General features: G+C 34.9%; 1 protein-coding gene across 43 annotated transcripts in view; it reads left to right on the forward strand.

Annotated features, from left to right (window-relative positions):
* The window catches only part of LOC129067570 (regulating synaptic membrane exocytosis protein 1), a 197,200-nt gene that overhangs the window by 80,514 nt on the left and 102,305 nt on the right, over window positions 1-14,381 (forward strand). For 25 of the 43 annotated variants that reach the window (XM_054569582.1, XM_054569575.1, XM_054569586.1 and 22 more), the window contains one exon: window positions 12,516-12,628. In XM_054569582.1, the coding sequence (XP_054425557.1) occupies window positions 12,516-12,628 (113 nt within the window). Of the gene's footprint in view, window positions 1-5,129; window positions 5,202-12,515; window positions 12,629-14,381 lie in introns of all 43 variants that reach the window. The other 18 variants (XM_054569573.1, XM_054569583.1, XM_054569577.1 and 15 more) reach the window with 1 other exon arrangement.

Below are 14,381 nucleotides of genomic sequence, written 5' to 3' on the forward strand. Positions count from 1 at the left end.
AAGCCATCTAAGTAGTCAGCCAGAATATAAATTGATACAGTTTTATGATGTCAGTGTTAAGTATAATTAAATTAAAAATAACATGGTAGATTTTTATTTTTTCCAAGGCAGAACATACTATATTTTCATTTTATTATAAAATTGTCTTAAATAATATTACTATTTTATTAACACCAATTTTACACTTCAGTAGAATTGTAATATCTTCAGAAAAGCTATAATTATCAGTATCTTCAGGGAACTGCTCTAGTTGAATTTAGTTATTGAAAAGCAAAGTAATAGAGAAATAGATTTTCACAATTATCTTTTTTCACTTGTATATTTTATGAAATCTCACAGTTAAATTAGTAGTAATAGAGAGAATAATAATTGAAAATGGAGCTTCAAAATGTTTAGATTTAATTAGGAACACCCTCATTTTTCTGATTATTACCCTTGCTTTCAGTGATAAAATAATTATTGTTTATACTTTGCATTTGAATGCACCTCCATAGCTTTTAAAGAATTTCATGTGCACCCTGTGAAGCAGGAAGCATAAGGCCAAAATCACACAACTAGTACATTGTGAGATAAAGGAAAGCTCAGAATTTCTGCTTCTTGAATACTAAATCAAAGAAACATTCCTTGTGAATAATAAAATGAAAAAAATTTTTAATAGACAAAAAGTGTGTTAATACCCAAAATAAGTAAGACATGATGGAAACACTATATATCTGTTTCATTCACTTCTAAACAGGGATTCCTTCAGAAAACATCAAGCAATTCAAAGTCACTGGATGGCAGAGTGGGCTGGGACCCTAAAGTACATAGGGGCATGAATGTGGTGTCCTCACCAAGGAGTTGCCATGGATAAGTCACTTCAGCTTTCTAGGGCTTAGTTTTCTCATCTTTAAACTTAGGTACTTGTAGATGGACTCTAAGGTACTTAGAGAGTCTTTAATCAACTAAAGTTGATTCTGTGCTGCCTGTTATATTATGACAAATACACACTAAAATAGCAATAACTACCACTTCATTCACTTCATTATGCATAAGGCGGTAACCAGTAGCTGTTGAAGAGCTACTATATGCTGGGCATTGTTGTTACAATAATAACCTGAACAGACACAGTTCCTGACCACAAGGAACTTAGAAAGATTAGCTTAAGGTAGCAGATAGTTTATTTCACTCTAATTTATTTTATGATTACATAATTAGTAATAGTTTCAGTACTATAGTACATAAAAATAGGTTGGTCTGACCTTTTCTATTTTACATAGCACAAACTTCTATTTATTCCGTGGAAGAGCTGTGTTTAAAACATACAATATATTCACAGCTATAACTAAGGATTTGGGGTAGGAAAGAATTAGAATTTTTTATTTTCTTCTCAAATTTTTTATTTGCTTAATACTGAATTATTACAATTAAGTGTATGTCATTTAACTCAAGGATTTTTTCAAGTGGTTAGAAGAATTATAAAGACATATCTTTTGTAGAAATCTTTAGAAGAATCTTCAATAAAATAATCTTCTATGGCATTTGAAAAGAAAAAAAGAGCGTCCTTAACAAGAAGTTTAAAAACAAAATTAAAAAGTTAGATGTATGAATTTCTGTATGAATATTTGCCATCTAGTTACAAAGCATTGACTCTGAGTTAATACATTTAGAGCACTTACCACTTGCTGTTCTAAGCATGTTAAAACTACTACAAATCCTTATTATATGTAATACTACAAAAACCACAAATGTAAGTAACAATGATCTATTTAAAATTAGCAAACCTGTGATGTGGTAGTGCTATTATGGCCATGCTGAAGTTGGAAAAAACTGAGGCACAGAAGGGTTTAAGTAACTTTACTAAAACCGCCCCACTGGACAGAAGCAGAGCTGAGGTCAGCCTGAGATGGTCTGCTCCGGCATCCATATTGCTGTGTTCCAGGGTCATTTATGCCACAGATGCAATGTGTTAATTAGTGATGATGATGATGATGATGATGATGATAATGATGATTATCGTTATTGACTCAGTTCATTCATGGTTTGACATGCAATAACTATGAGAGTTCGAGCAAATTATTTAACCTTTCTCAGCCTCAGTCTCCTATTCTTAAAAATGGATAAAATGGTACCTGTCTCGCTGGATGGATGAGCGTAGATGCAGGCGCAGTGAGCATGCTAGCACCCGGCAAGCTCTTAGTGTTAGATTGTACTAGTATCATCAGCATCGTTGTTGTCACCAGCATCATCAGTTACTGTGATTATCAATCTAATACATGAATCATTAAGCTTTAGGAGACGACCAGAGGAAGAGTTTAGAGTTTTACAGAAGTAAACTCTCACTTGAGTCTAGAAAGATTAATAGAAATTACTAGGGGTAGAAGGGAAAGCAGACAAGTTCTAAAAGATGCCTATAACCACTTAGTTGTGCAAAGGTACAGAGGCCTACCAGATGCTATACATCCCTAGCTCCCCCTCCCCATTCCCCAAACTCTTGTCATCTGACTTCTTGTTTAACACTTTCCTTTCTGGTCTCTTTGCTGTTGCTTGAACATACCAGGCACACAACTGACTTTGGGCCTTTTTTGCTCTTGATATCTTTGCCTGGGACCTTTTTCCCTACATGTAAACATGGCTAACCCCTACACCTTATGTCTTCGTTAAAATGTCACCAACTCAGTGCGTCCTTTCCTGGGCACCCTCCCTGCAGCTGCAATCTGTAGCAGCCCCAACCACCCTCCACGCACATAGTTCTGATCCTTTTTGCCCTGGTTTACTTTTTGTTGTTGTTAGCATTTATCATCTTTGAACATTCTATATAGCTTACTTGTTTGAGGGGTTTTCTTGCTGCCTATTTATCTTTTACCAATAAAATGCCAATTGCTTGAAGGTAGAAACTGAGTCTGCTTTATTCTGATATATTTTAAGCACCTACAACAGTGTCTGGCATATATACATGCTTAACAAATAATTTGTTGAATGAATGAATTAGTGAATACCCTTCATGACAGTGAGTTTTGTGAATTGGCCTCAAACTCTATGCTCTCACTGGCTCTCACTGTGTGGATGGTGGGAAAAGGAACATTTGTTCTCCCAATCCCTGAGTCCTCTTCAGACCAAACATAAATTTCCCATAATAATGACACCATTTTTTTATTTTGAGCTGAGATACCTCCTGGGCTTGGAGACCTTACCCTGCCTTTCTCCTTCCACTCCTTCAGCACTACCTGCTGTGTTATATATCTTCCTTCACTTTGCTTCAGGAATGAGCTTCCTTCCCAACAACCATCTCCCATTGATTTCAGGCATGCACTATGTTCTTCTTTACTCTTCTATACCCTATAGCTCTCTCTCCTAACCATATGAGCAACAAAGTAAATGAGAACCATCCCTTAACACCAGAGAGAGAATTCTTCTCTTAGTGCTTTCCCAAGCCCAGGCCAGATCTCATGGTTTCTTCTTTCCCTGAATAAGGGTGCACCACAGGGCATGCATCGGAATCACCCCCCTCCACCCCCCTTGCTGGACAGTATATAACGGAACCTGCTGCGGAGCCACACGGGCTTCCCTGCTCATGCCAGCTCTGCTCGTTACTGACTGTGGGGCCCTGCCCTAGGCCTGTTTCCTCATCTGTAAAATGGAGATGACACCTTCTAAAGAATTGTCATGAGGGTAAAAATAAGTGAGTGCCTCTCTCAGTGCCTGGCATACGGTTGTCCTGCAATATATCCTCTTTTTCCAGCTAGTAAAGGAAAGTGGTTAAACGAGAGATGTCTCCCTCTTCTGTTTTGTCAGAGTAAAAAAAGTCTAAAAACCCCAGATTCTAAACCAGATGCTGAATTTGAGGGGCAAAGTACTGTTAACTTAGACTTTGGGAATAAGAAAAGAGGGAGAGAGATGAGCAGGCCCAGAAGTCTCCACAGCTTCTGAAGGCAGACTTTGTACTTCAGTATGTGTCCCTTGCCTGACAGTGCTTGAAATGAGCTATATTGGACACTAGGGATATCTGGCATTAATACATAAACAGAGCAAAGATAAGAGAGTAGATCTTAAAAGTCCTCTTCACAGAAAAAGAATTGTAATTATGTGTAGTGATGGATGTAGATTAGACATTGTGATCATTTTGCAATATATACAAATGTCAAATCATTATGTTGTACGCTTAAACTAATATAGTGTTATATATCAATTATAGCTTTAAAAAAGACAAATGGTTGCCTCCTTTTGTTGGAAGGAAGGGATACTGGGAAAGAAAAATAAGCTTAAGTCATAGACAATCAACTACTGAGATAAAAATATACATTTGTTTTATGGTTTCTCTTTTTTGAATATGTGCACTTCTTGATCACAGTATTTTATATTTATTTTAAATATATCATAGTCCAGACACATTTTAGGTTAAATTGGCAAATGCAAGCTGCTGTAGAGATGTGAGCTTTGTATACAAACATTGTTTCTATGGGAAAATAAATGCATTTCAAGTCCCAAATGCTCAGTGTGCATATGTACTTTAGGGACATAACGTAAATTGAGAACATTATTAGTTGTGTGATGTGACATGATTGGCTTTTTAAAATGCCCTATGATTACAAAGACATCTTTATGATAATTTTAATTGTTAATTTAAAGTATTCTTACTCATGTCAAACATTTTACTGTAGCGTTTTTTTTTTTTCCTCCTCATAATTTTGTGGGAGAAAAAAAGAAGACAAAGGAAAAATCTTGGTAGCACAAAGTTTCAACTTGTAAAAGTGAAGTCCCTTCATCCCTTTCTGGTCTTTTAGCACCTAAACCATTTCTGGCATAACATTTGTCACCACCACATTTCACCATTGAATTTGTTCACTCTCAGGAGAGGCACAGTTGCTCAGCAGGAGTCCCTGGGAAATCATGGCTGCATTACTGTTGACTTGCTGTCTAGACTAATGGAATGTCAGCTTGTTGTCTCCTGTTGGTCAATTTGTGTCTTCCAAAAAACAGCACTGGTTCTGATTTTCATTTTTTTAATTTTATTTTAAAATATACTGACTGGCAAAACCATTTATCTAAGATAGTTGTCATTTTCATGTCTGTTGCTTTTATCACTGTATGATACTACTGTAGCTTTATTCATCATATATTTTGTATTTCTTTAACATTTCATTCCACAGGCACTCCAGAAAGTCTGAAAGATCTAGCATCCAAAAACAGACTAGGAAAGGCATTGCCTCTGATGCAGAAAGGTAGGCTTGGTGTTGTGCATGTGGCCATCTCTTTTACTAACCTGTTCAGGTGCCTTCACTCTGACTTCATATGATCAGTTCTTATATACAAATTGTGATGTTGAAAGATACTCATGTTAATAGAGCTCTTATTGGGAATAGTGTCATTCAAAAGACAAGAGAAAGGTGATTTGAAAACAGCCCTTAAATCTTAGGGCTCAAGAAGAATCTCATGTATTTATTTCAGTGATTATTCTGATTATTAAAGAGAATTAAAACAACACTTATTTCTGTATCATATTAGGACATTCATATTTTCTTCTTGAGATTACGTAATTATTAACAATGAATACAGTACCTAAAAATACAAGTAGTTCTTATTTTTCTATTATTTATTTAATTGATGCCATCTTTTAAAAAATTTGTTTTCTACAAATAGATAATCTGATACTCTACTTGAATACTACAAACAAAGATATTTGCTGAGTTAATACAGAAATTGTAAGGATTATGGGTCTTTTATTTGTGGTAATTCGCCTAATTCCACAGTTTTTTACTATTTTAGGTGCAGTACAAGGTGCATTTTTTTACATAATTATAATAAATACCAGAAATCCAATTAACAAATATTTATTAGTCCAACAATTGCTGAAAGCATATAGATATAAATGAATGAATACATTCAAGTGTCATAGAAGTTGTAAAGACTTACACAAGATACAGTGAGACCAGGGAGAAGAGTGGAGTACTTGTGAGTTAGGAAATATTTCATAAACAGGCTTCACTTGAGCTAAATCCAGATATATAAAAGTAGATGTGAAATTAGAGATTTGCATTAGAAGGGAACAGTATGAAAAAACACTGAGGCCTAAAATATTTTCTTGAGTTTGGGGAAACCACAACCATTTAGGGAGGGAGAAGAGGAGGCAGGAGATGGGAAAGAGGGCTGAAAACAAAACTGAAGACATCCTTAGAGCTTGTGTTATGAATGCCCTTGTGGACATGGTGCAGATCTTCATTTTCTGCTTTATTCCATGAAACATTAATGGATGGGCTTTAAACATGGAGGTACACGACGATGGGTTTTGAGTTCAAAATTATAGATCACTTTGACAGCATTTTGGAAGGCAGTCTGAAAGTTCCAAGGGTAGATATAGTACACTAATAAAGCTGTCACAGGAGTTTTGGTTGAGATAGAATCTGCACAATGCTGTGATTCATTCAATTAACAGACATGCGCCAAACTATGTGCTAAGTTCATGGAATAAAATAGCAGCCAAAAGGAAGGTTCCCCAGAGGATATTACCTCTGAGTTGGGATCTGAAAAATGAGTAGGTATTAGTCACATCAAGGGATATGAGCAGGGGAGATGGAATTTATTCCTAGTTACTGGTCTCTCAGGGTATTAACTATTTAGGAAACTTAACTTAGAATGGAAAAAGGAACTGAGAAACTCAAAAAAGTGTTGAATTGGAATTTAGTTTTACAAAGGAGCTGGACTTTGAGGAAAGAAGGAAGTACAGAGTTCTATCTTTTTAGATGGATTAGGTAGATAGATAAATGGAACAATACTGATTATGTTTCTGTTTATGTATTCTGTACTGTCAACTCACCTAGGTAACTGTAATCTCTTTACTAGCACTGTAAACAACTGAAGTTTTTTTTGTTTTTAATATTCAACCATCACATAACCTTGCTGTCTTCATGTACACACAATTTCAATTATTTTGACATGATTGAAATTCTCCCTCAGTGTTGTATTCTTTTTATTCCATTCATGCTTATTTAATTTTGTATTTATGATGTATCAATGAACAAGTTTTTTGACAATAAAATACTGTTTTACAAAATATTAGATGATTCTAGATCAACTGAAAGGGCTTAACTACAGATGATTAACATTTGGACGTCTTTCTCGGCAACAATGGAAATTTCTGTAAATAAACACAAATCCTCCCTTCAGTAAGAGTAACAAGGATTTAATTGACTCCCAACCTCAAATGTTTGCTGCTTAAGGACCATATTCCTATTAGTCTTGCCTTTACTTACTTTGCCTGTAGGTTTTAATACAGAAAATTCAAATCTTTTAGATATGTATATTTATTTGATTTTAATTTGAGCTCTTTATTGATTTTTATTACAGTATAAATTACAAACCTAGTTTCTAAGTGAAATGTTGAATAGATAGTTACAAAAGAAGGTTGGTCTGGATTTTCTAAGTTTGTGTTATTCTCATTTCATTAGATGTCATACCTTGAGTTGACATCTAACCGCAGTAAATTGAGGTCACAGTATGGGTGCTGTGGATGCTATATTTAGCCTTTGGGAGTGAAAAAACTTCCCTAAAGGAGTCATACCACACATTCACTGCTTGGGCTCTGGCAAAATTTGTTGTATAATGTTTATAATTTTGAAGGTTCTTTGTTGGCCTAAACAAATTTGGTCTTATAAGGAAGAGCCTTGTAAGAAAATATCTTTAAAGATATGGTGATCATTTGTAGATAGAACACACAGATATGACTCCTGACTTTTGTGCCTCACTATTTAAAGCAGTCCTTCAGATCCTTTGGGGAAACTCCTGAGTAAAAGTCTGACTTTTCACCTTCATGTGAATTCTGCCCAGTGAACCACTAGCACCATTTGTGTGCCCTACGCTAGTGACTTTTCTTCTTGTGGAACCTATACTCGTAATCCTAACTGGGGCATGTTTTGTCAGGACAGGTATTTAGAATTGCTCCTGTATGCATTTTTTGTTGTCCTGGTGCTACTGGACAGAGCATGTGTAGGCCTGTAATGGCTGTTACAGGAGGAACCATTTTGAAGATTTAACTTTAAAAAGCATGTGCATGTTCATCCTTTAAAAAGTCATTTAAAAAATACTCAACTATTGTTAAGTGGCAATGGAAACAATTTATTGCAAATCCATTTACAGCAACAGACACGTCTGACTAACAACCTGAGATTTTGGTGATGTGTTTTACTTAAGTTCAAGTCCTAACTCTCAGAAAACAATACTATGAAGTCTTACTAAAAAACTTGATACTTGGACATATATTTATATTTTGTCTTACAAGATTAACAATTTATCCAGGGGTGTGAAACTACCATTTTATATCTCATGATATAGAAATATATTCTGCCTCAGTAGGCTGAAAAGGGAGCAAATGTTGAAGCCCCATAGACCTATGTGGATCTTACCTTTACCACATGTTGGCTCTTTGTCTTTTTACAAGTCGCTCTATGAGCTTCTGTTTTTCCATCTATAAAATGGGTATAATAACACTTCTCAGAACTGTTGTGAGAATACAAAGAACATGCATATGGATGTATGTGTTCATACATACACACATATATAACATACATACATATATACACACATACCCTCAGTGCCTGGCATGTTTTGATGGCTTCATTTTGAGGCTCAGTAAACTATAGTCATCACTATCATTCTACTAATCTTCATTCACTTCTCTGCTATGGTTATTCTCTCACATGGTTATTCTTAATCTCTTTCATTCTTACATTCTTAGTACATACCATTTTGTTGCAAAGATCAAGGCCCCATAGCCTGGATTCTCTCAACATTTCACTCCTGTACCTCAGAACTTCTTGATCAATTTTCCCTTCCTCTTGTCTAAAACAAGCTGTACTCGGGGCCATTATGTCTCATCTCTAAAACCTTACTCTTCTTTCTTCAATCTCCACATTTCCACTGTCCTCCGTTTCTCTGCCTGCAATTCAGCCCTCCTGCCACGCTCCTCCCTCTTCCTCAGGCAAAGTGGTTCTCTGTGCCTCCCCTCTGGCCTGTGTTTTCTTACTTGTTACAGTTTGGCTGGTGGCAGGAACTGTTATGTGACTAGGGTACTTCCAGTTCATGTCAAAGAAAAAAATAGATCCAGTGTTAAATGATTAACCTGAAACAGTACAAGCTGTTTTCAGACACCACAGGCCCGTGGTTTGGGAGGTGAGAACACTAAGCCATCTAGCCTCCTTCTGTATAACACTCACCAAGAAAGCCATTTCTTTGCACTGAAATTGCTTTTATAATTTTGCCATTTAGTTTGGTGCCACATCAAGTCTGACTAAATTATTCACATTTCAAGTCACATTTAAGAAATACTTTTGGTGCTTATGACCTTCGTTAAGAAATGAAGAAGATTTTAGGGAAATTTCAGGATACATGAAATTTCTCAGTACTAGGGCAAGAACTGTAATATTCAATTTTCAAACTACATTTAGGAAGAGTATTTCAAACAAAGAGTACTTGAAATTTATTCTCATGATAATGGTTTTTAAAGCATAATAGATAAAAACTCATTCTTTATCATTTGAAAGGATTAGATCATGCAATCCTTCCCATATAAATGATATAATTCTGTAGAATTAAGTAAAAAGTCAATTCAGAATGAATGAAGCTTTAATGTGTAGAGTATTAACAGGTCTTTTTCTTTGCATTTGGAAATCAAGGTGGCAGTCCAGGTTTTGGGATCTGCGTTAAAGTCTAATAAAGCATTAATCCAGAACTCAAGGAGATAAATTGCACATTAAAGACCTAAGTTGTATCTCTTTATTTTCTAAAACTTGACATTTTTCCATTTTATTGTTCTGAAATGAAGATATCATCAATCAAAATAATTATAGCTGTGAAAATCATTTTTCATAAAAGAAAAATTGTCAGTCTGAATACAAGTTGAATAAAGCACTCAATAATTAACATGTTTCCTGTGATCAATATGTATTCTTTTCCCTCACATACTTGAGGTTACTTAATTGAAATTTACAGCATTGTTTTAAAAGGGACAAGATGCTATTCCATAGCTTCTGTCACTGTGAAAAATAATACATATCAGATATCTTAAATGTGTATTTTTATGATATATACTGAAAATGATGAAAAAGACACCACCACATGTCTGTCTTAAAGAAGCATACATATATAGAGGGTGGAGCACAAAGTAGGTTTACAGTTGCCCATGTGACGAACAGAGTTTATTCTTGTATTATTATTTATTGATTATTGTATTATTTTCTATATAAACAACCGTAGACCTCCTTTTGCCCCATCCTATATAGTAGGCCTCCCTCATCCACTGGGATACCTTCCAAGACCCCCAGTTTTTAACCGATATGTACAACCTACAATAAAGTTTAATTTATAACTAGGCACAATAAGAAATTAACAAAAATAACTAATAAAATAGAACAACGATAAGAATATACTGTAATAAAAATAATGTGAATGTAGCATCTCTCTGTTTCTATCTCGTCACTGCTGACTGGGGTAACTGACACCACGGAAAGCAGACCTGCAGATAAGGGGGCCTGCTGTCCATGTGGACATCAGTATTTAATTCTTAATCCTTAATTTATAAATTGGCTTTATAATAATTTAGAGTAACACATTGAGGTAACTGCCAGTAGATGGACAAATATCTTTTAAATATTTTTATATATTGAAGAAACTTGTTTTTGTCCCTATGTCAGCCTTTTGCATTTAGTCAGTTTAGTAATGAAGCGTTCTCCATCTTATATGATTTTAGTTTATTGGTCTGTTTAAATGAACCTCAGAAGAGATCTTCTTTCTCCTATTTGGCGTAGGCTTCCTATTGCAGAATAAAATTATGCATGAACGTCGTAAAAATATCCACTGCACAGAGTTCCACAGTGTATTATTTCTTCCTGAGAGCAAGTGCTTGAACTATCCCTGAGTTCATTACTTTAATTATACTAATTTGATTAGGGTATCTTTATGAGCTCTTGCTCTCTGTGCAGCTGTGTTGTAGGCACAAGAGATACAGCTTAGTAAAATAATAATAATAATAATAATAATAATAATAATAAAAGAAACAAATCTCTGGCCCTATGGAAATTATAAGAAGTCTATTACACTGAAGAAATCTAGATTAGCCCTTGAAAACTACATGTCATGTACATTTGCAATAAGTTGTCAGTTTGAATTGAATTACATTTCAGTTACTATGGTGGGTTTTCCTCTGGTTTTTAAAATCACTGTCTTGTAAGATTAACCAGGTCTTCCTTGGACAGATGTGTTGGTATCAAAGTTAATGTGAACCTGCTGCTGACCGAAGATCTTTTTTGACCCTAACATTTTAGGGTTCTCCCACCATGTCTTTCTAGAAGGGGATACGCAGCCCCAAGAGCGACTGATCAGCCAGTCCTTAGGGGAAAACATCCCGCTCGCTCAAGGTCGAGTGAGCACTCTAGTGTCAGAACAGTGTGTTCTGTCCACCACCTTGCCCCTGGAGGGTCGGCGCCACCTTCTCCGCTTCTGACCAGGTCGCTATTCAGTGTCCAGCCCAGCTTTCATGTCCTGCCTCCGGGTGTCAGTGTGGTGTTGTACCTTCCTGAGCACTCGATGCTTTCACTCATTATGACACCATAATTTTTAATCCTTTCTTTGTGACACAAACTTCTCTCACATTCTCTATTACTTGCATCTATCTCCACTGTGCTGGTGATATTCTATAGTTCCCGCCAACAAGCTATCATTGAAAATTAAACTTGGCTGTGTTATGTCCTTCCATCTGTCTGTGGCATATTCATATAAATATATATGAATTATATGAAATGTGGAATTAAATGTATATTTGCTTTAAAAAGTATAAGGAATTTTTTAAAATATTTGGTATGTGTTCATTAAAATCTTGAAGTTCTTTAGTTTAAAAAAATATGTTCAAGACAGCAGATGGAGGCTAGCTCACCCCGGGCAGCAGCAATGTATCTGCACGTGTCTAAATACTTATTTGTCCTTTCAGTTCTTGCACCAGTATGTTTCATAGCATGTGCCCAAGGTTATTTTTTAAATTAAAAAATCTTTTCAAGATTTTTCCTATTTAAAAATAAAGAACAATAAATGGTAATTAATAAAAAGTCTGCAGCTATAACTATTCTTATCACATTATGTTATTCTAGATATAAATAAGGACTTAATAGTAATTTAGGTAACAGTCTTTCTTAACTAATTTACCCACACTGTGAAGATTCTGAGGCTGGAATTAGATATATTTGGTTCAGCACTACCAAAAATTGATAACCTGACAGGAAGCCACAGTTCCCTGGGAAGTTCGTGAGAAGAAGTGAGTCCAGTTCTGCTCAGTTCAGGAATTCATTATGCGTAACTATGTATGACAGACACTTTCCTACCTTTTTTTGTAATTTTTGCACATATCATAAAAAGTATTTGATTTTTCTCCCAAAGACCTAGTTAGGGTTTTTTAAATTTGTATTAATAATAACAGGAAGAAGGAAAAGAGTTTTGTCAGGGCCTCTTGGGATTTCATCGTTTCATTCCCCGCACTTTGTTTTTGCCCGCAGAGCGCACCGACAAGGAAGCCCACCCCACTCTCCTCCCGCAGACCCGTCCTTGGGAAGCCGAAGGGGAAGGCAGCTCCCGCAAGTGCCCGTGAGAAGCGGCAGTATAGAACAAGGTATCCGTCCACTAAAGAGGGATCATTGTCCAAAAATCTTGGATTTGGGAACCTCCTCTTTTGATACTTCTTTTAGTAAACAAGTAGTATTTTGATTACATGTAGTTTGCTGAATCTTAAGAATTTAAATTTCTTAGAATTTTATTCCCAGCCCTGAGTTATAATGGTTCATAGCATGTACTGTGATTTTGCTGAGTGGGTGAGCTAATGACTTTTCGATGGTCTGCTGAAAGAACAGACTGAGCCCCACGGGTAACTTTCTTCAAAGGACAAAGAAAGAAAATAAAAAATTTTAAACCTCAGTGCAATATGGTATAATTGTGTTAAATGAAGACTTATTTAACCTTGTTTTTCAAGTATTTCCTTGCTTAAATACTTGATCACATAGAGAAGGCTTTACTAATCATTTTTTAATTTTAAATTATTTGCAATGTCTTACATTTCTATATAAATTTGATTAAAAAAGTTGACTTATAGTACACATTCTAGTGTTTTGTTAACAGTTGATATTACTTAAAATTTTCTTATTTTACGCACATATACACTGTGTTTTATTTTCTTGGGGTTGGGAAAGAGGGTGTTTTGGTAATGGAAATTACATTCTCTAAACTACCTGGGCTAGATGATTTAAATACTGGGTTAAAATAGTCACGGTTTCCTTCATGTGACCCAAGGTGCTATTCAATTTTTTAGTAGGTAAAATGATTTGTTATCAATATGTGTTTTTACATTAATCTTACCAGGGATTTGTTAAGCAGTTTAATGAAATAATTTTAAATTTGGGGTTGTGATATAAATGCAGTGGACTTACATTTAAAATGTGTATTAAAAATCTTTATTTTTATGAAACAACTGAAAGGTTAACATTTTGAATATTTTTTTTTCAACAGTGTTGGTTGTTACTGATTTTTTTTTTTTGTATTTCATTTTATGTTGAGGGTACTTGGGTACCTGCTTTACTCACTTAATTCAAGTGCTCTACTGAAAGTATCATAGAATGTTAAAGACCTAAGAAGATAAATACATTGTTTCAAAGACTGATATGACAGTTTTTAAGCAGGATACTTGGTTAAAGAAAAAATAGTGTAGATTATAAGAAGTATCAGCTTATTGATAGAGGAATGCTACTATAGTAAACTCTGGATTTGTATTATTTAAAAAAATCATACATCTCATTGACATATTATGCTTACTATTCGGGCTTCTTATAAGGGTATTCATTTAATTCATCAGGAAAATACGAAGCTTTGTGAAAATCTGACTTTCTTTCACAAAATACAAATTCATTGGAGTTCTCAATTCACGTGTTTAACAAACTTTCATTTTGGGGGGAACATTTTGAGAAGATAATTCATAACTGATATTATTAAGGCTGAAATTAGCAATAGCCTACATGAAATTGTTTTAAAATTTACTTTTAGAAAATAAAAGTTGGTATTTATTTAATTTATCCATTCATGACTTCCTGTTGCACAACTAAACAAACTATAAATTCTGGTGTTTAGCTACAAACTCAGTGTTACTGGCCATATTTTGCTAAAGATTGAAATCTAAAAGAGTCATGTGTTTCTAAAATTCTTTGCATTTCCTTTAGTTGCTGAAGCACTTCAGGTTCAAATCATATAAGGTTACTGCATGTAACTCTCATATAGTGATATTATAGTTGTATTATTTCTGTAGACATAAGAATTACATCTATAAAATCAGTTGAATTGTATGCTGGATTTTGGTTTTTTAAAAAGCTCATGTTCTA

Source organism: Pteronotus mesoamericanus, unplaced genomic scaffold (genome assembly GCF_021234165.1).
Source record: "Pteronotus mesoamericanus isolate MK-2021 breed Mesoamerican mustached bat unplaced genomic scaffold, CSHL_Meso_final contig_20, whole genome shotgun sequence".
Classification (NCBI taxonomy): Eukaryota; Metazoa; Chordata; class Mammalia; order Chiroptera; family Mormoopidae; genus Pteronotus; species Pteronotus mesoamericanus.